At 39.3% G+C, this 19,800-nt stretch overlaps 1 protein-coding gene across 1 annotated transcript in view; it reads right to left on the bottom strand.

Annotated features, from left to right (window-relative positions):
- Window positions 1–1,990: 1,990 nt before the first annotated feature.
- The window catches only part of LOC129943274 (uncharacterized), a 36,164-nt gene continuing 18,354 nt past the window's right edge, over window positions 1,991–19,800 (bottom strand). The window contains exons 2-6 of the mRNA XM_056052592.1: window positions 14,844–16,289; window positions 11,899–14,762; window positions 7,142–7,301; window positions 4,504–7,059; window positions 1,991–4,436 (exon numbers count right to left, since the gene is read on the bottom strand). Of these exons, the coding sequence (XP_055908567.1) occupies window positions 3,009–4,436; window positions 4,504–7,059; window positions 7,142–7,301; window positions 11,899–14,762; window positions 14,844–16,223 (8,388 nt within the window). The 5' untranslated portion in view covers window positions 16,224–16,289 and the 3' untranslated portion in view covers window positions 1,991–3,008. The remainder of the gene's footprint in view (window positions 4,437–4,503; window positions 7,060–7,141; window positions 7,302–11,898; window positions 14,763–14,843; window positions 16,290–19,800) is intronic.

Here is a 19,800-nt window from a genome sequence, read left to right as displayed (position 1 = left end):
AATTCATTTGGCGCGAGATTGTTCCCGACAATTGAGCTGGAGAGTTACAAAATAAAATGTAAGTTTTTCTTTTTTTTTGCAATAATAATTGATAAGATTTCAAATATGTTAAGGTCAAAAACATTAAACAAGGGTGTCAGCTTGAAATGCTTTTAAATTTGATGGAGGCTCAACGAAAACAAAGGAGGAAGTGGCATTGTTTTGGCAAATGGTGGAAAATAAGCTGAATTCGTGGGGACCACCAAGAAAAACACAAACAGAATGGAAAAAAGTAAACATATTTAAACAAAAATTCAGTAGATTAATTTCTATTAACATATATTTACATGTACATATATAATCATAGGTTTGGAGTGATCAGAAAAAATATATTCTTAAAGGTCGATTCCTATATTTAGTCGTGTCCTATGTGGTGTCCTATGAGGAGTCAAAAGACACGGTTCCAAAGGATATCCGGCGTCTCCTAAAAAGATTACCAAGTAAATTAAGAAGGGATACGTGATATACATAGTACTAAAAATAACTTACCAAGAAGCCAAAAATTTCTCATGCCGTTTAAATACTCCTGCTCAAAATGGGCCCTCAACGCGCTTATATTCCAAATGAAAGAATCATGACACGCTCCTGGATTGGAGGCATCAACGTATTGAATTCTTAGTTGATCATCACAAACTAGCATAACATTTAGGCTGTATGTTCCCTTTCTGTTATAATATAAATGTTTGTTTACAGATGGGGCAATGATCCGAACGTGCGTTCCATCAACGCACCCTACAATGCCAGGAAAGTTATGTTTTGAGTAGAAGGCCAGCGCAACTCTTCTTTTTTCTGCGGCCGTTTGGCATACTTTTATCCATTCTGGACATATTTGCTCCTCCAAAACGTTTAAGACTTTGGCAAGCACTTTGCTAAAACTAGGTTGGGCCAGTCCAACAATGTAGTCTTTTCCCACCCCCATTTGGTATCCTCCTTCAGCGAAGAAACGCAAAAAAAGCACTCAATTTTGTTATTGGTGGAATCGCAAAATTTTTTTTAGCTGGATCAAAGGACCTAGAGAGAATATCCAGCAAATACTTGAAGACAACTTTGTTAACTCTTTAATACTTTTGAAACCTAAGACTCAAGTTGTTTAATGAAACTAGAAAAACAAATTTAGAATAAATCTTTTTGAATTTACAAGTACTTACAACCATTGAGGCAACTCCAAAGGGTTCGAACTGTCCCTCAAATATCTTCTAACAACCCTTGAGCTTTGATGTTCTTCTAACTCCTCTTTAAACAAGATTCTTGCTGCAATACTGAACATTTTTTAATTTAATTTATTTATATATGCATTTATTTATGCATAAATATCAATTTCAAAATGTTTGTTTTCCTTTTCTGAAACTTTTGTACCCCTACAAAATTTTCGTTCCCGAGTTCGAAGGGAAAGACTGTCTCCCGGGGAATTCGGAATAGGAGAATTTTACTCTCGGGAGATCAAGTCTCCCGGGGAATTGTTTTCCCCGGGAATATTATGAATTGGGCTGAATAAGTGAATTGAAAAAGGGGAGCAAATTCCCGGGGAATAGTTATTTAGAATCAGCCTGAATTGAAGAGAGTCGAATTTGAAAGGTCGAATTGAAAAAGATCCGCTGCGAACCTCATAATCAGGCCCCAGATATCTGCAAAAAGTTAACGTCATCTATTTGCAAATAAAACTGTTGGTTCAAAATAAAATATCCTGGTGAAAAGTAAAACTCCAAAAGCAGCATTTTATAGTTCTCGTTGATGCCCGATTTTGAGATAACCTCACGGGCACATTCGTAGAGTATAGAACACAGAAAATTTCTCAAGAACGTAGCTGATAGATATATTTTATATAGGGTTGTTTCAATAGGCTTATTTCGAATACGATTTTCCTCAATAGTTTCCGTCTTTCGAAACTTTACTCCAAATCTAAAGTTATTAATGTTGCGTCGCCTGATCAAAAATTAAACAATAAAAATAATACCATTACAATTATTTATTTATTTGATTATATTTCAGAGGAACAGACAATATTTTTGTTGTTGTTGGTTTTGTTTTGTTTTAATATTTTTAAATGTAGTTTTTAACAATAATTTTCTTTTTAAATATGCATAAAGGGATTATACAGTACTGTGGGTTATAACTTATATTCAAAAACAAAATGTCTACACAATATTGCTAATAATGTTTATTTTGATTCAAAGCAATCTTCTTACAAAAAAACATCTCTCTACTATTATTTATCATTATCGTTATCAATATCATATACCTCAGTTATTATTATTACTACTTCTTGTTTTTGTGTATTGTTCCTGTTAGTTGATTGGTTTTCGAAAAATATATAAATAAATAACTTACATAAGCTACACATGGTCTTAAGGTCTAAGAACTTATAATTTATTAAATAACTTGTTTTTAAATTTTGTAACTTTTAAGAAAAAAGAGGAAGAAAGAGAAAGATCAAAGAAATAATGTAATGTTTATCCAATAAAACTAAAATTAAATGATTTTTCATATCATCCCATCCTTGAAGCTGCCTATTTGTATATTTTAATATATATTTAATTAAATTAGACATTGTTACCCAAGTTGAAGTTAAAAACTACTGATACTATACAAATGAGAGAATAATTCAATATCTTTTCAAGCACTGTCAATTCTGGAGCACAAGCTCATGTCTAAAACCACGATCTTGGGTACATCATCGCTGAATAGACCTAAGACACTGTGCTGCAGAATTGAGAATGTTTTTCTAATGTTTACTAACTAAGCTACAAACTAATTAATGCAAATTTTATTTAAAAAATATGATAATTAAACACGAAAATTGAATTTAATTTTAAAGATAAAACTACAAGTAATATGCTTCTCAAGTCTTACAAGTTTTGGTTTCAGAAAATACAAATCCATTGCTGTGATCAATATCAAAAGATCTTAACATTAACATTTGGCTAAGCTTTCTTGTATGAAAAAAACAAAGAATATGGAGGTTAGGTTTCCTATTCGAAACGCTTTCTGGGCGAAACGGTGACGGGAATTCTCTTCGTCGGCGAAATGTGAACCTGATTGGCACCTTTCGAGCCCGCGGCAACTGTGGAGAGCGGCTGCTTTTTGGGTGCCTCTGCCGGACTGTTGTCGAAAGTTGAGCTTCGGTTAAGTTTGCCTACTGTCCGGAGTTGAGAGGGTTTTGTGGGCGCTACCGTCGTCGCCTGCCTTGTTGGTGCCATAGGAGTTGTTTTGGATGCGGATCGCTTAGCTTCGTCTACCTTCTTCCATATGCCTGCGATGCGACTACTGATTTGGTTTATCTTCGTTGCCGTCGTCAAGTTAGAATTGCTGCGTGATGGAGGATTGGTTGACGGAAGATTGGATCGCAGCGATTGCACCGAGGGTGTAACCCGGATTGAGGCATTGCTGTTCGATCGCTGGGGTACGGTTGGCACGCTGGGCGACTTGCGCACTCCGATAAGACCTTTGCGTTTTGAATCGATGCTTGGAGCTGCCGTATAGGGTCGGGCGGGCATGGTTACTTGTCTCGGAAGCTTTCCAACAACAGTTGGAGCTACTTTCGAGGAGGGCGGCTTCAGCTTAGTGGCAATCGATTTCTTCAAAGGCAGCTTCGAAGCACGAGTCGGCGAAACCACAACAGGTACTGGAACATCAGTGATTGTTGGTTCATCCTGAACAAAAGTTCCTTGCCGTTCAAGTGCTGGCGGAGGAGCGGCTGCCGGTACAACTAACGTAGTCGTATCATTTTTTGGCTTTTTGTTAGGAGACACACTTGGGACCACATTTGGACCCAACTTGGATGGCACATCAGATTTCTTGAAAGCAGCCACACCACCAACAGCTACTAACGGTTTGGAGTTCTTTTGTTTGAGACTTGTCACGGGCAATTTCTTGAGTTGTGACGTCTTGTTGACAGCAATGTTTGTTATGTTATTTATTTGAGCCTTGCTGGGAAACGAAAGACGGGTTGTTGCTGTTTTGCGGTAAGGTGATATGTATTGGGGTTTCTTCCGTCCACGTACTGCTTTTACAACCGATTCAGGTGGTGTCAGACCGTCTTCGCTGAAATTCACTTCCGTTCCGGAATCCTTGTCACCTAGCTTAACAATTCGTGGTCTGACCAAACGCTTCGTAGGAGCTTCCTCCTCGTTCTGATAGCACGACTCGGTCTCAGAAGTTTGATCACATTCCATGCTATTGTAGTCACTTTCAGCTGTGGTCGCTGTGGAAGGAGCAATCACCACCGTCTGCATCGAACTTCCTTCTTCCATGTCAATCGGAGTGTGGTCAGCGATCAGATCGGGAGAAGCAATAAATTTAAACTGCTTTGTCATCGCCTTGATGGAGGACATCTCTTCGGAGCAATCGTCAGTTGAAGTTAGACTTTCTTGATCGTTACTCGCACCAATTGATTGAATCTGAAATTAGGAAAAGAATATGTTAAGCACCAGACAAACAGTTATATTAAATTTAGCTAAAGCTTACATCAAAATTATTCGATTCCTGGTCACACGTATAGCTGATGGTCCGAGTGCGATAGCGTTCGGGATTTGCAGTTCTTCTTTGAATCGCCGACGGACTCTTCTTTAGTGCATGTGGACCGGCGTTTTCGGCAACGTCTTCAACTTCTTCAATTTCTATTTGCAGGACTTCATCTTCGTCCCCGTCAAAGTCTAATTCTTCCAGTTCACCATTGTAGTTTTCGTTGAGAGCAAAATCTGCTGCAATTGTGTATGTTTTAAAGCGGTCCTTGACAAGCTTCCTTTTCTGCTTGGGCGTTAAAGTTCTCTTCACTCCGTTGACATTGCGATATTTTCTTGGTGTCGATTCGGCAGAGCTGAAATCTGATTGCAGTGGCGTTTCATTTGAATCGTAACCATCTCGAGGCAGTATCTCGGAGCAGCTTTGCAAAGTGATGGTGTTATCATCGAAGTCATAGGCCGTCTCGTAGTTACTCACTGTTGTGTTGTTCAGGCTCTGGTCGACAATTTCCGATTGAATGCTTGATACACTTATCATTGAGTCCAGGAGTTCATCCATAAGTGATGGGGGTTTTATGTTTTCTAGGTTGCAACTTGAATTGACACTCTCCAGGCTACCGTTTAGTGCTGCCGGTAGATGGCCTAGAGCACGTCTTGCCACAATACCGGCAGGCAACGATTTCTTCCTTAATCTAGACAGTTGCGGACTTTGCGGAACTTCATAGCAACCAGACATACTCAGTGATTCCATGCAAGACGGCGGACGAATATTGTCCAGATCAAGACTGTTGGTGCTTTGAGTCATATCGTTCAGTAAATTATCAGCCAATCTGTTAGCTTCCAGAGCGATAATCGTAGAGTTCGTCATAACAGATGGCACTCCAAATCCTGGGGTCAAGTAGTTGTTTGTCGAGGCAACTGGCAACGGAACCTGTTTCACTTCTCCGCCTACGTGGAATCTGATCCCTTCGCTTGATAGCTCAGTCAGGTGTTCATTTTCCGAAACGACTGCAGCTATCTCATCGTTTACTAAAGTGTCGGTTTCTGTTTCCAAGGAATTGGGCTGGGAGGTGCCAACTTCCTCGACTGTATTCATGGTTTGCATTGACAAAGATTCAAATGGCTGGGCCTCATTGGTTGGAGTTATCTCAGCAAAGTCGTGCATATCACCTTTGAATCGGAACGATGAGTGATCAATTAGCATGGAAGTCTGATCGTCATCGTCGTCATCCTGCAGAGAGGCAATCATCGGAGCAGATATGCTCACGCTGGGGAATGAAACATCGTTGGGGCATGTGTCCTCACTCCAGGTGTTGTTGGATGTTGTGGTTGTGGTGTTGCTGTTGTATTTATTGTTGCATACTGCTTCGTCTGTCAAGTCACTATTGTCGGCAGCCCTCAAGTACTCGGCTGTGGACACATAATCGTGGGTCAGTCGTTCAACGGATTTTAACATGAGGTCTGGATCCTTGTGTTTGTTGGGTACAATGGGAGTAACTTGCTGGTGGCTTGAATTATCCATATCAAACGAAACGGACTGCGATTCTTGGAAGGAGTCCTGACTGCTGATCATTCCCTGTCCCGGATACTCGTCCGTCCATGTGGTATTCATACTAGCCAGCAGTAAAGATTCTGCTCCACCGCCCTCTGCACTGCTTGTGCTAGACCCAATTGTCGTTGGGCGGTTGCTGTCGTGGGTTAATACAACCTCCTCCGCCTTGCCCGACGCCGCCGCCGTCAATTGCAGATGTTGAAGACTTTTTGGGTCTTTTGTGCCGTCTGGATACTCTTTCATCCCTACGCCTGGAGCTGTGTTGGGGGCACTTGGAGATGTAGTAATTTCCCGATGTTGATACTGTTCCAACACAGCTGCAGACGTAGTTTCCCCGTTTTTTGACAACTTCTGCGTCATCGTCGGGACCATTGTAGGGATGACTGCCGGCGATTGCGCCTGCATGTTGGCTGTTGCGAAATTTGCAACATGTGGAATATGATGCGGATCGTTGGTGCGTCTTTGGTTAAACATAGTGTCGACTGAAGACAGCATGTGCCTAGTGTGTCTTGCTGGAGGTCTGATTTGATTAGTTCCGGCACTCTTTGCCATGCCGGTGCTTATGCATTCTTGCAAAAGCTGCTCATCCTTACGTTCACGATCTCTCTGGCGTTCCCGATCCAAACGCAATGGTGTCTTTGGATTCGGCACACGCGGTATGCTCGAGTGTTGTGCTAACTTGGGAGTAACGTTCAAATTTGGATTCGATGTTGAAGAGCGGCCTTGTTGCTGTAACTTATCTGATTGATGTCGCGTCTTTTTATTCATACCAGTTCGGATGCATTGCTCAAATAGTGACTTGGACTGGTTGTCGTTCGAGTCGCTCGAGTCAACGGAACTGATAGACTCATTGCCATCGAATGTTTTTTGATGATGATTTGATGAAAGGTGTTGATTAGTTGCCGATCTCGATGATGTGGGAATCGGTTGTGATGAGGATAAGGGACGTTTGTTTGACGAATTGAAACCAAGATTGGACTTGGGTCTATTGCAACCAGCGGCAATAGCCTGATTGAGAGATAAAGGAAGAAAGGTTTGTTGGTTTGAGAATAATATAATGTACATATAAATTGTGTATCAATTTTTGTACCTGACTAAGTAAATTCGTATCCTCTTCTGATTCAATGGAAAGCGAGCTTAATGAATCGTCTGCGATGTTTGATGCTTGCGGATGTTGCATCTGAGGCTGATGCATTTTCTTAGACTCGTTGATGTCGGCCGATCTGTAATCACTACCACCTGATGGCAATCTGCAAGAGAAAGAATAAAAATATTGATACTTTGTGCAATCCGTGAAAGAGGGTTTAAACGTTGCTGGAATCATTTTTAGTAAATTATATTTGAGTCAAAAGCAAAGAAATACAAAGTAACCCCAAAGAAAAAATATCTTGTACATAAATGGAACTACACAACAACGCGCAACAATAGTTTGATCTCCATGTTTTAAAATAACCAACTGTAGCTTTTTGGTCGAATTTGCAAACTCTACATAGAATAATAGTTGAACAAGAGCTATAAACAAATTTACTTACCTCTTACTTACACAATATAACAAGTAATAAAAGTCTGTTCCATTGAACAAGAATATAAAATTTCTTTTTTTAATTTGATGGTCATCGCTTGTTTCAAACGTATTCGCAAGTCTACAGATATAAACTGAAAAGTCGTTCGACAGTGTCAGTATGGAATTTATTTGGTTTGCCTTGAACGCAGACGCCGTCGTATGCTTTCTCTCTCAAAGGGTCACAGATCTTTATCAAATGACAACATGAGTGGAGAAAAAAGCAGAAATAGTGTTGCTATATATTAACTCGACAAAAAATAATAGAATTAGCCTTGGAAATTCTTCATCAATCCAAGATAATATTTCTGAAAGCCGGAGGAAATGGTAGAAGATGCATTAAACCTCGGAAATATTGTGGCGAAATTGAATTCGACGTAAACAGAAAATCTTAAGCTATGTTCTAGAATACTGTCCCTAGTCTGGAGAAATAATTCTTTTGGCTTGAAGACCAAGCTGCGAATGTTCTGACACTGTCACAAGAAAGCTGCAAATGTTCGTTAATAGATGTATGCGAAACATCTTAAAGATGCGAGGAAAGGTAACGAACCCATAGATGCTATGGGTTGCGGATCAAGCAATGCAGTATAGTAGATCCCGCACACAAAGGAGGGCAGACAATTGGATCAACAACTACTTGGCGAACAGGAATAAGTACGACTGGAGAAAAGATGGAAAGATCGAGTTCCAATATGGAAACCAGACTTAGCTACTGTATTCAAGAAAGGTTATTAAGAAATTGAGCGATCGAGAAGTTTGTCTTGTTAATAATAAGATCATAATGGGTTTGAAAACTTAATTAACTGAGTATCAAGAATAACTACTAGGTCACAAATAGAAATGACAGTTTGAAAAACATAATCGTGGACACAATAAACTTGGTAGCGAAGATTTAATAGCTTACGGGTGAACTTTTTAGATTGAAATTGAGTTGGCTAAATTCTAAGACAACAATTTTGTCCCGCCAAGTCTGCAATGAGTCAAAATATTGTTAGAGTAAGTTAGAGGCAGATAAGGTAGTTTAGAGTAGCATGAATACACAGTTGAGTTATTATTTAATAGCGTCGTCATTTTTAAGACAAAAACATAATAGATGTTGCCTTGAGGAACTCTCGAGTTTGCAAAGATGGTATTGAATGGGTTCTCTAGATATGTTCCATTAGTGACTAACCTTATCAAAGGCTTTACAAAAATCTTTGGTTATAACGTCCATTTAATTACATTTCTTTAAATCGTTTGGTTATATAAACAATCATGACTTCTAATAAACCACACTGTCTTAAAAAAAGAACTTTAATGAAAATATAGAGCCATAGAAAATGCTTTCGAAGATATTGAGAATTGAAGAAAGCTTGGCTAAAGTTTTTTGGCTTCTAAAAAAAAATGTTTGGCTCTCACATGTGAACATGTACAAAACATCTTAATTATGCAGACGATTTATGCTTGTTAGCTCACAGGATAATGGATCTCCATGGTGGCAACAATGTTGAAGGAGAGAGAAGCAGAAATTGTGGGTCTGAAAACAAACACGGGAAAAATTAAGATTCTCAGCCTCGGAACCTACATCTCATACTTTCTGGTGAACTTTACACAACAAAAAGTAAAGAGTTTTCAGTATCTTGGAAGTATGGTCTCTACCGAAGGTTTAACCGAAAAAGCTATCCCCAACTGTATCGGGAAATTTTAGGTCTGCGTTCGGGATGTTGCCCGATATCTAGAGGAACAACTCTCTCAGCTTGAAGACAAAGCTATGACTGTTCAGTTCAAACGTCGAAACAGTATTGTTATACGGTTGCAGTTAATGGAAAATAACAGCAACGATTATCAGCAAACGACGAATTATATGAAGGCGCAAATGGCAGTGGATTGGACACACGTTTCGAAAAGGGAACTCAATTAAGTAAGTAAGTTGCGTGAATACAAAGAACAAAGGAATCTTTCCAAGGTTCTTGAAGATGGGTTGAGAATTTGAAAGACAAAATAATGGACTGAAATTGAGAAATTTAAAACATTGAAACATGAGCCCATAAGTCAATCAATCGTCTTATCTGCCGCTAATACCCAAGCCCAACTCATTGAGGGTGAAATCTCTATGGTTGAACTGGAAGCCTGTTTTCAAAAACTCTAAGCAGGGACAGAATATATCGTACCATATGATTAAAAACCTTCAAGCTGAGACTAAGCAAAGACTTCTGAATTTAAACAATACGATTCTTGAAACCGCAGTCATTCCTCAAAGCTAAACCGATTTCTAAACCTTACAAAGATAGACTAACTCCAGATAGCTCCCGACCCATCTCTCTCCTCTCATGTACCACTAAAATCCTCGAAAAAATTGTCGCAAAATGAATGCAGCATGCTTTTTATAGATGAATACATCTCTAGAGCACTGAGTTGCAAAAATCATGCATCTATACTCACCGTAGACTGTAAAAAAGCATTCGAGAGAATAGGAATACATGAAGTGTTAAAGAAACTCAAAGATTGGGGCTTTGCCCCTAATATTTTTAATTATGTTAAAGTTTTTCTTACAAATAGAAAATTTTGTGTAAAAACTAATAATTCCTATTCTGCTACATACAGACTACAGACTACCTCAGGTATCCCCATTATCTGACAGAGTCATCTGGGAAATTACCCATTAGTACAAAATGAAATAAAAATAAATGCCTTTAAAACAACTCCAAACGATATAATTTCTCAGAGGACAGTAGAATGAGCAATAGATCTCAAGATCATAGTGGATTACTTTGTTCTTTGACTCATGGTTAGGTTTAAGTGGGTGTTTGTGATGGAGTAGAACACAATTAGGCCAGTTAAAGGTGTGATATCACATGAATCTTAAAGCTTTTTTTCTAAGCTTAATGAAACCAGATTGAGTCCCTTAGAAAACGTAATTATGTTAATATGAATGAGATAGTTTAGATCGTTATATAATATATATAGGTAATTCTTGCATTTTTGAGCTACAGCAGGGCATTTACAGTGGAGGGGAAGAACTGTTTCCTCCTCTTCCTTATCTAGACAGTTTCTCCAAGTCGTTTGAGAATTGGTGAATATTAAACTGTTGTGCCATCTCCATTAGAGATGATCGACAGTTATAGACTGTTATAGAATTTGTAAATAAAGAGTCCAGAGATTTGAAAGCGGTCTGACTATCTGAGTACTTTTCCCCGTCTGAAAACTTTAATTGGAAACCTTTAATATAGGGAGGTAAACAAATGCAATTTTGCATTTCCTTGACACACCCTTAACACCCAGTCCACACTGATCAGCCCATAGTATTCGTTTTAGGCATTTTGTAAAACTTTTTTAGGGTGTTAAGATGTTTTCCTGAAACTGCTATAGTAACGTCATCCGCAAAGGCAATCACTCTAAGACCCTCCGCATCCAGACCAGTTGGGATTTCATTTACTACTATGTTCTAGAGGAGAGGGGATAGAACACCATCTTGCAGTGCCTCTCTTCTAAAGAATCTTCTAGCAAAAGAGTTACTCAGTTTTGAGTTAATAATTATGTTAGCCGGCATTAAATGAATTAACTCTTCAAGCGAACTCTCTAGGTTCAGAGATGTCAGTGCAGATGTGTCCACGTTGTTAAAAGCGCCTTCGATGTCAGGGAAAGCAACCATAGTGAATTCTCTATGATGGAAGGAGTATTCGACGGTTCGTACTAAAGTGTGTAAGGACGTTTCCACCCATTTGCCTTTACAGTAGGCATGTTGAGACATCAATACTTGGACTTAAATTGATACCAATCAATCTTTCTACACATACAAACTTTTGAAATGTTTGAAAAGTAAATACTTTTTACGATGATATACACAAAACTTTGGCAAAAATATGTTGTTTTGTACTTAGGTTTGAACGCAAGCAAAGTAAATGGTACTTTAATATCTATTAATATAATTTAGTGCATTATTTTTTCGTATCAACAAAAAAAAAGGTAAACCCACAAAAATAGTGCGAACACAAATTTGAAAACAAACAAGATGGTGCGAGGGCATGAACAAAGATTCATATGAAAGCATTCGTTTTAAAAACTAAAAGTTGTAAATGCCTAACTTTATTCAAGAAAATAACCTGTAAGAAAAAAAATAAAATATGAAAGCAATTGATTTGATCCTACACCTTTAAGAAAAAAAAAAATAACAAACTACATATTTAAAAAAAAAAGCTTCACACAATCAAGATACAATTCCAAGTTTCATGATCGTATAGACCAAACTAGACTAGAGTTTATGCAAGCATAGAAACCAATAAAAGAAACAAAAGACAAAAACTCACTTCTTCATCAAAGCGGGACCAACAATACTAGAACCAACGGTCAGATTCGATAGGTCCGACATCATTGAGAAATTACAAGGACTGTCCTCCACCAGGTATTTGTTCATTTCATCATTGACTGGTGGTGCAAAATTGTGCATGGAAAGCCCGCCCCTCCGCAACATTGCTATAGGATCGTTTGCAGCAGCAATTTCAGGTCTCCTTCGCGGTTGGGGGGCGGAGCTTTTTCTGCTACCTTGAGGACCAGTGTTTCTTTTTGCATTCGCCTCAGTGCTCGTCACATTATCCTTCGGTATATTAACCGGTTTTTTCATTCCGTCTCGAATACATTGTTCCAGCAAATCGAGTCCGCCGGCTTCTGAAGCATTCGAACTGACATCGTCCGAAAGATTCGCCACCATCTCACCTTCGATTTTGTTTCCCATCGGATTGGTGAGTAGCGAAATGGTTGATAAATTTGTATTGCTGCCAACTTTCGAAAGGAGAGCTGGGGTGTCCTCGGTAAAATATTGCTTTGTCGAGTCTCCAGCTGGAGTTGATGAAATAATGTTTGTATCTTTGTGCCCTTCAGTCTCTTTTCGATCGCGATTCATTCCAATGTTAATGCATGTTGCCAGGAGGTAGTCGTCGTTTGTCTCTTCTTCGCCCTCAGAAAACGCGATATCAACTGTCTTTGCAGACTCAATTGCTTTCTGATCAGCGCAGGTCGAGGGCAGAAGAGGGTCTTCGTCCTTTATCAGATCCATATCTACCTTATCTGTAGGCTGTTCGTCGTCCAAACTTAAATTACTTAGACTAGTGGCACATGAGAATTGAGCGGGGGTATTCTCCACTTGGAATGTATTGAGATCATCTTCGAAGACGCTGCGCAGGCGAGGAGGTGCTGGGTTCTGATTTTTTGAACTGCCACTCGCTACAACCGCCACCATTGGCGGGAAAGGCAACTGAGAGTTACTGTTTCTGCGCGGAGATTGTGGCATACTCTGAGTTGGGGAGTCGGGAATATCGGAAGGCGAAATAACACCGCTCGCCAGACGACTAAAATCACTAACCACAGAACTTTTGTCGTCGGCAACAATGGCTCCGACTTCTTCCTCTTCTGCAAGTGAGTCCATCGAGCTGTGCCTGGAAAACATCAACGGCGTCTCTTGGGCCGAGTTGTAGTTGTTTTTCGATAATATAGCACATGGCCCTGGTTCTGGAGCATTATTTGGCGGTAAAGCCGCCGTCTTGTCGTCCTTTACATCCGCATCTACATCGACATCAACAACTACTGCCGTTGGAGCTGGTTCTGGTGATTTCTCCGTCTCCTGCTTTGCATTGCTGCTAGCTTTGTCTGTCTTTGATTTCACCGATGTGTTTCCATTTACTGTTTGTGCATTTTGTGGGGATTCTTCGAGGCTACTCAACGACTCGTAGCGACTAAAGTAACCAGGTGTCCCTTCTTCGCAGTAGTTTATTGGTTTCTCTGGAGTATACGAACCCGATCCATAGATCACGTTACTTGAAGGAAGCACGGATGTCTGCGGCTTAGTGCGAACAATGTTTTCTTCCAATTTCGGATTCTGCAAGTCACTCACCGAGGCCGCATTTGAAATGACGTAGGGAGTGTCCTCGGTTTGGTAACACTTCACGCTGTCTTCGAGTATTAAAATTATTTCACTTCCATTGTTCATTCGCGTTTTCTCTTCGATATCTGATTCAACTTGATTCTCGGCGTACCTTAAGCTAAAATCCGTAGGCTGGTCCAAATCGGTCTCCTGGTAACTGGAATAGTTGCGAGCAGTCTTTAGACCCTTTTGATTTGGTTTTGTTGCAGAGTCTGCAAGGGACTTATTTGACTTAGTACTCTCTGAGTACTTGGCGGAGTAATCTATTGGTTGTTCTGTTTCATTTTCAACATCGAACGCTGCTGTCTTAACCGCGAACTCGATATTTCTATCGGGGGGAATTTTCCCACGAACCAAAGATGAATTGCCTCGCATCATTTCGTATGCCGAATCTGACTTAGCTGAAAAAATTGAATCTCTGCTTTCACTCTTCGAGACTACGGCGGATCTTGTAAGACGCACCGGGGGTGGCGGAAACTTACGGGGATCTGTGAGTGGTGTAAAATCATTCCGTTCTTTCGGTGGCGTTACCACGTCAATATTTTCACATGTTTCCGAAAGATTCTGATTGACCAATTCCTGTTCGAGAGCTTTCTGTTTTCGAGCATTCAACGTTGGCAATTCCTTCAGACCCATAGATCGAGCAATCGGATCCATATTGTTCTGATTAAGTATGCTTGGGCGAAAATTTTGCAGATTCTTCAAAGCAGCCGAACTGCCTTCCGATATCAGTTTATGTTTTGAGTGTATAAGCGATCGCAGCATTGGTACTGCTCCATTATCCCAGAGGAATTTCTGATCTTCAGCTGAACGAGCAGATAGATTCCACAACGTTCCACAAGCATTGCTAACAACTGTTAGACTCTCTGACTTCAATTGTTGCAAGAGGATTGCTAAACAATTCCGTTCACGTAAAATTTTCCTGTAGTCCTCACGGACTGCTATATGACTAGAGACGTTTCTCAAAATTCCTCCGGCGTTCTCGATTATTTTAAGTGTCTTACTTGGACCCTCGTAGGTCAGCATATCGACTAGAAATGCCAGTGCGCCTACAACGGCACAGAATTCGGCCTTGTTAGTGCTGCAATGCGCCGACAAATTCCACAATGCAGACAGAATCGCCTTCAAGGTGTTCTCATTCTTATTGATCATGGCAGCCTTGGCCAAAGCTGTCACTGTACCAATTTCATTCAATACCGCTTTCATATTGCTATCCACACGCCATGACAGGTTTCTAAGCACACTTGCCGTCACCTGTTGTGAAGAAAAAACATAGAAAAAAGTGTTTATACATGAGAGGAAAATATATACAAACAAAAAAATATAGAAATTTACCTGCAGAAGATCATCTGGAGCAGAGTCCAATTGTGCGACTAGGGCTTCCATGAACTCTTTGTTTCCACAGAGGAGAGTCTTGTTGTTTTCATCGCCAAAAGTTAGGTTTGTCAATGCCATAAGAGCGTATCGTCTCAGTGAATTGCAACATTCGTCCTCTGATTTCGGTCCATGAACCGCATGATCCAAGTGCACTAGACTGGCAATAGCTTGCAACGCGCCCAGTTGACACATGGCGTGTCGGTGCTCCTCGTCAAAACTGACTTTCATAAGACTCGAAATTGCTGCCAGCGGATGACGGTCAGAATCGTCAGCAATTGCTTCTCCTCCACTCTGGAGCAATGTCTTCAAGAAGTTGCAATAGTCCAGTATTTGTTCGATGAGTCTTAAGACTTTCGCTTCCCGGCGACCCACCTTGTCATCGGGATGGCTATGCACAACATTATGCAGTGCCATTCCGGCATACTTACGAACCCCATCATTCGCATCCGAGTGCATCATTTGCACCAACAATGGGATGCATCCAGACTTTCGCAAAGCAACACAGGCTTCACTAGTTCGAGACAATTCGAGAAACTTCTTCGAGACATCAACTGAGTCGTGAGATCCAAGCATTGAGGCCAACGAATAAACACATTCAGCCTTCGGCAACCCCGAGTATTGACTTCCATCTGTGCGTTCTTCTGCTGCCCAAGTTAAACTGCTCTCCATCGGTGGCACAACAAGATCACTCTCTATGAACCGTGATAGCGTGTAGCTGGGCTCCTTATATTTACGAGTCGAGCCGCGTGAGTCTCGGTCCCTGTCCAACGAGTGCTTGCGACCACTTGACCCAGATGTAGACCTCTGAAAGTCGTGTTGTCTCTCAAAATTCCTGTCTAAGCTCCTGTGTTCACGCATTTCCTTGTCGAGCATGTAGTCAGGCGGAATCGGATTCTCGTCCAGAAAATGTTTCTTCTTGCCAAACGCTCCACTAGAACTGCCGCCACACGAATTCCTCACCACCACAAGAGTGTTGTCGTCTTGAGTGAATTCTTTTTTCGTATAACCACTTGCAGCCAACTCATAGTCGCTAATTTCCCCATCGCGTTCGTACTTTTTGTCAATTTTTAGATTCTCGCCCAGGCCTGAGCTCACAGACGACGATACTTTCTGCTGTGAGCTTCCTTGGGGCCCTCCGCCACCAATCGTAAGAATTGCACTGAAATCTTCCTCAAATCCCGGTGGAGCTACAGCATCGTAGTCTAGAAAGTGGCGTTTTTGCGGTGTAACATCGTCTAGAGCCTCTAAATCCGTATGATCGATGAATATATCATCTAGATCTTGATTCGACGACGCCGATGAATGCGAGCGCGTGAGATCTTTTTGTAAAGATGACATGGTGTATCTTTATTGCTTTGTTTTTGTATTCTTTCTCTAGCACTCAAAATGGACCATCTTTGTGAACTAAAAATATACAGAAAAAATATATAGTTTCGGTTTAGTTGGACTGTTTGGTGTGGTGCCTATTTTTAGTGTGCTCGTGGCACTCCCTACTCTATTCCTTGGCTCATTTATGTCAACCCAACAGATCAAGTATTTATAATGCAGGATAAAATCAAAGGGTTTTTATTCTATTTAATAAATATGAAGATTGTGAGAATGACTAAAATAAAGCCTTGCTTTTTTTTAGGAAAAGAACTTCTTTTGATTTAATGCAAAGATTTTGGAAAGACAACTTTTTTAGGAATGTATTAAACTCGGCAAATATTTACATATGAGTGCGTGTTCAAGAGCAATTATCGTGCATAAAAGGTAATTTATTAATTCTCTCATATTGATATAATTTGATTGACGAAATGAAGAGCGCTTGGCAGGTGTTTTAGTTTTCTTTGAAACAAACAAAAAGTTGCTACAAAAGAAAACACCTACGCATTTTGTTTATACTTATTTCTGGCTGTTTTGTTTAGTAGATCAAAACCTTGTGTTGTTTTTATTTAAGTTAATTTAAATATGAAGGAGAAAATAATAAGATTTTGGAAACAACTTTGAGTCTTCTCTCTATACGCCCTCCTATTGCATGAGTAACACATTTGAAGGCAATGTAAATTGTATGGTTTTTGTTATAACATTGGAGGTTGGAGGTGCTGGAAAATTTAAATTAAATTGTTGGGTGCGAGTATGTTATTAGTAATGAAATTAATTGTTGTAAGCTTTTCCTAAATACCCACTCAAAAGATAGAATTGCCAAGGTAGAGGCATTTATAACAACAAAACTGAGATAAAGATAAATACAATTTATAATTTGGTATTCGTCATAACATAACCATAAGAGACTGATAGAGCTGTCGTGGGTCCGTTGAGAAATGAAGACCAAATTGTATAACGTATGACATAATTATTTTATTTAATATGTTTAAGAAAACCTTGACGTTTCGGTCGATTTATGTTTTGATTCTGGCTAATTGATTATTGGACTTTGTTGCTTAGGTCAAATGATCAAAATTACCACTGGTAAGTTGGCTTACTTGACTTGAAAACAGCTTTTTTTCGAAGAAACCAGAGTTTTACAGGCTTTGCAGTGCCGACGGAAGTGCAGCTGGCATGTAAAGGGAATGAACATCAAAGGTCCAGCCCTTAGGTATTCTACTCTATGACAGAGGGAATGACACAATCAGACATACCTCATCTCGGGCTTGACAAGTTGCGTGTCTATTAGTTAAGGCCCACAAGTAGCCCGCGCTGTGGTACCAACTTAAGTAAAGTTGCACATATCAATTATGGCGACAAGGATTAGCTTTTTTAAATGTTTTTATTTCTTAGATCCCCAAATTATAAAACAATTTCTTATATGAGTGTTAAACCTTTGGTTGAATGTCTCAATTGACAAAAAAAAACAAGAATGCCACTTGACTTCTAGTTGAGGAACTCTGTCTATATTTGGAGAGCTATGAATATTCTTAGGATATCTCATTATTTTCTAAGTGTGTTTGATGATTAATATGGGTAAACTCCAATCTTAAAAATTATATGCGCTGTATTTTTAAAACGATGGTAACATTTTATTATATAAATTCTATATTTTATTGAAGAAACAAAAACGAAATGGTTTTCTTTTTTTATATTCAAGAGGTTATGAATACCTTCCTAATGATTAAACACAGTGTTAGCGATTAGGAAGGCAGGACAGGATTTGAAAGGAGATACCTATGCACTTTAGTTTTGAATGTCTGCGTATTGTAATGAGTTGGAAATATTGAGCCTTATAAAGAGTTCCACATTCTAGTAGTGCGGCTAAAGAAATAATCCCTGTAATTAACAGTACGTCCAAAATTGAGCTCAAGGGTAAACTGTTTAACATTTCTAAAAGTACAGGTCTTACGGTTTCAAATGTGTTAAAATAAATCTGTTGTTTTATATACATACTTTAGAATTAGATTTTCATCAGCTTAACAGCTTGTTTATTTTTACTGATAAAAAATCTTCAATCTTTTTTAATCTTCAAAACTATAACATATGTTCTTTAATTAAATATACATACATATAACAACTTTTAGTAGGCTATGGGCTCAAAACTTAAATAAAGTAATAATTTAAGGAAAGGAAATCAAAAAGAGAGAAAGACCCATTGAAATTCTATAGGAAGAATTTGAACATTTCGCAGATTAGATTTTCATGATTAACATATTGGCTTCTATCGAATTATAAAATTGGAATTTTTGGAAGTTTGAAATTAAGACATACCTCGAACTGAAAGACCTTTGGGGCTGCATCGAATATAAAGATGGTACAACACCCGATTCAAAGAAACCTACGAAAGTCACAGCGAAAATAATTTTGCTGATCGGGCCAGTAAACGCAGTTCATGTTCAGTCTTTGAAATAAGCTGGAACGAGCTTTTAAAGAGGACGCGCAGAGTTGGATTTTTGCGGGCTTTAATCACTACAGGATTGGATGGTAAGTGATTCTGTCGAGTCATGCGTAACCAAAATTGTACTGTATACAAATTGAGATCAGTGGCCATGGAGGTGAATGACGAATGGGTGAGTGACAATCGCCATGAGAGTTCAGGTACTCCCATAACCGCAGATGCTATCAAAACAAACTACTCCAATATGTTAAAATAAAAAGAGTGAACCTGATTACACAGTGTTCTTTGGTAAACGTAAGATGGCGAAATAGTCTCCGTAGACCAAGGTGCAAGATTTTGGAAATATTTCTCGGAACTGCCCAACGAAAAATAAAAGCTGCAGTGACTCTAAGCTAAAACACAATTCGGTGAGCATTGTGTCAAATATTAACGTCAAAGAAGTAAAAGCATACGATAGTCATTTTTGGCATCATCTATTGGCCCCCTTAATTTGGATACTTTGTTAAAGTTGAAGGATTGCGTCTCTGATTTTAACTTTGACGAAGTCAAAAAGAAAAGATATTAATTTCGTGTGACAGGCAAGCAAACACGACTACCTTTTAGGGAAAAGGGAATCAACAGACATTTTGAAATTTATCTATTCTGACCTTTGCTGTTCTATTGATGTTGTTTCTCGTGGTGGTGCAAGTTATATCATGGTTCTAGTCGACGATTTTAGTAGAAAAATGTTTGCCCAAAGTATGTTTTAAACATCATAAGACCCATCCACCACACAGCAGTTGGAAAAAGCATAAACGCCTTTCCAACAACTACAACAAAAAATATCCTAACTGAAGCAGCCCTCTCCAGCATCGAAGAACAAAGAGACACGCTAATTTTAAGAATGCTCGCAAGACTAAAGAATCAAGGCTTAACAATCTACCAACCAAAAGAGAACGACTCATCGCCCCATGCTACCCGCTATGGTTCATCAATCCTGGATCGCTAATATTGGATGTAACAAAATATAAAAAAAAAAAAAACAAAAACAGCAAACAGCACATATCACCAATTTTATTTATGTGACTTAAGAATTAAGATCTGACGGATGGAGATTTATCTTCATAG

Source organism: Eupeodes corollae, chromosome 1, assembly GCF_945859685.1.
Source record: "Eupeodes corollae chromosome 1, idEupCoro1.1, whole genome shotgun sequence".
Classification (NCBI taxonomy): Eukaryota; Metazoa; Arthropoda; class Insecta; order Diptera; family Syrphidae; genus Eupeodes; species Eupeodes corollae.
Note: the sequence above shows the minus strand (reverse complement) of the source record. Positions and strands in the feature narration are given on the sequence as shown.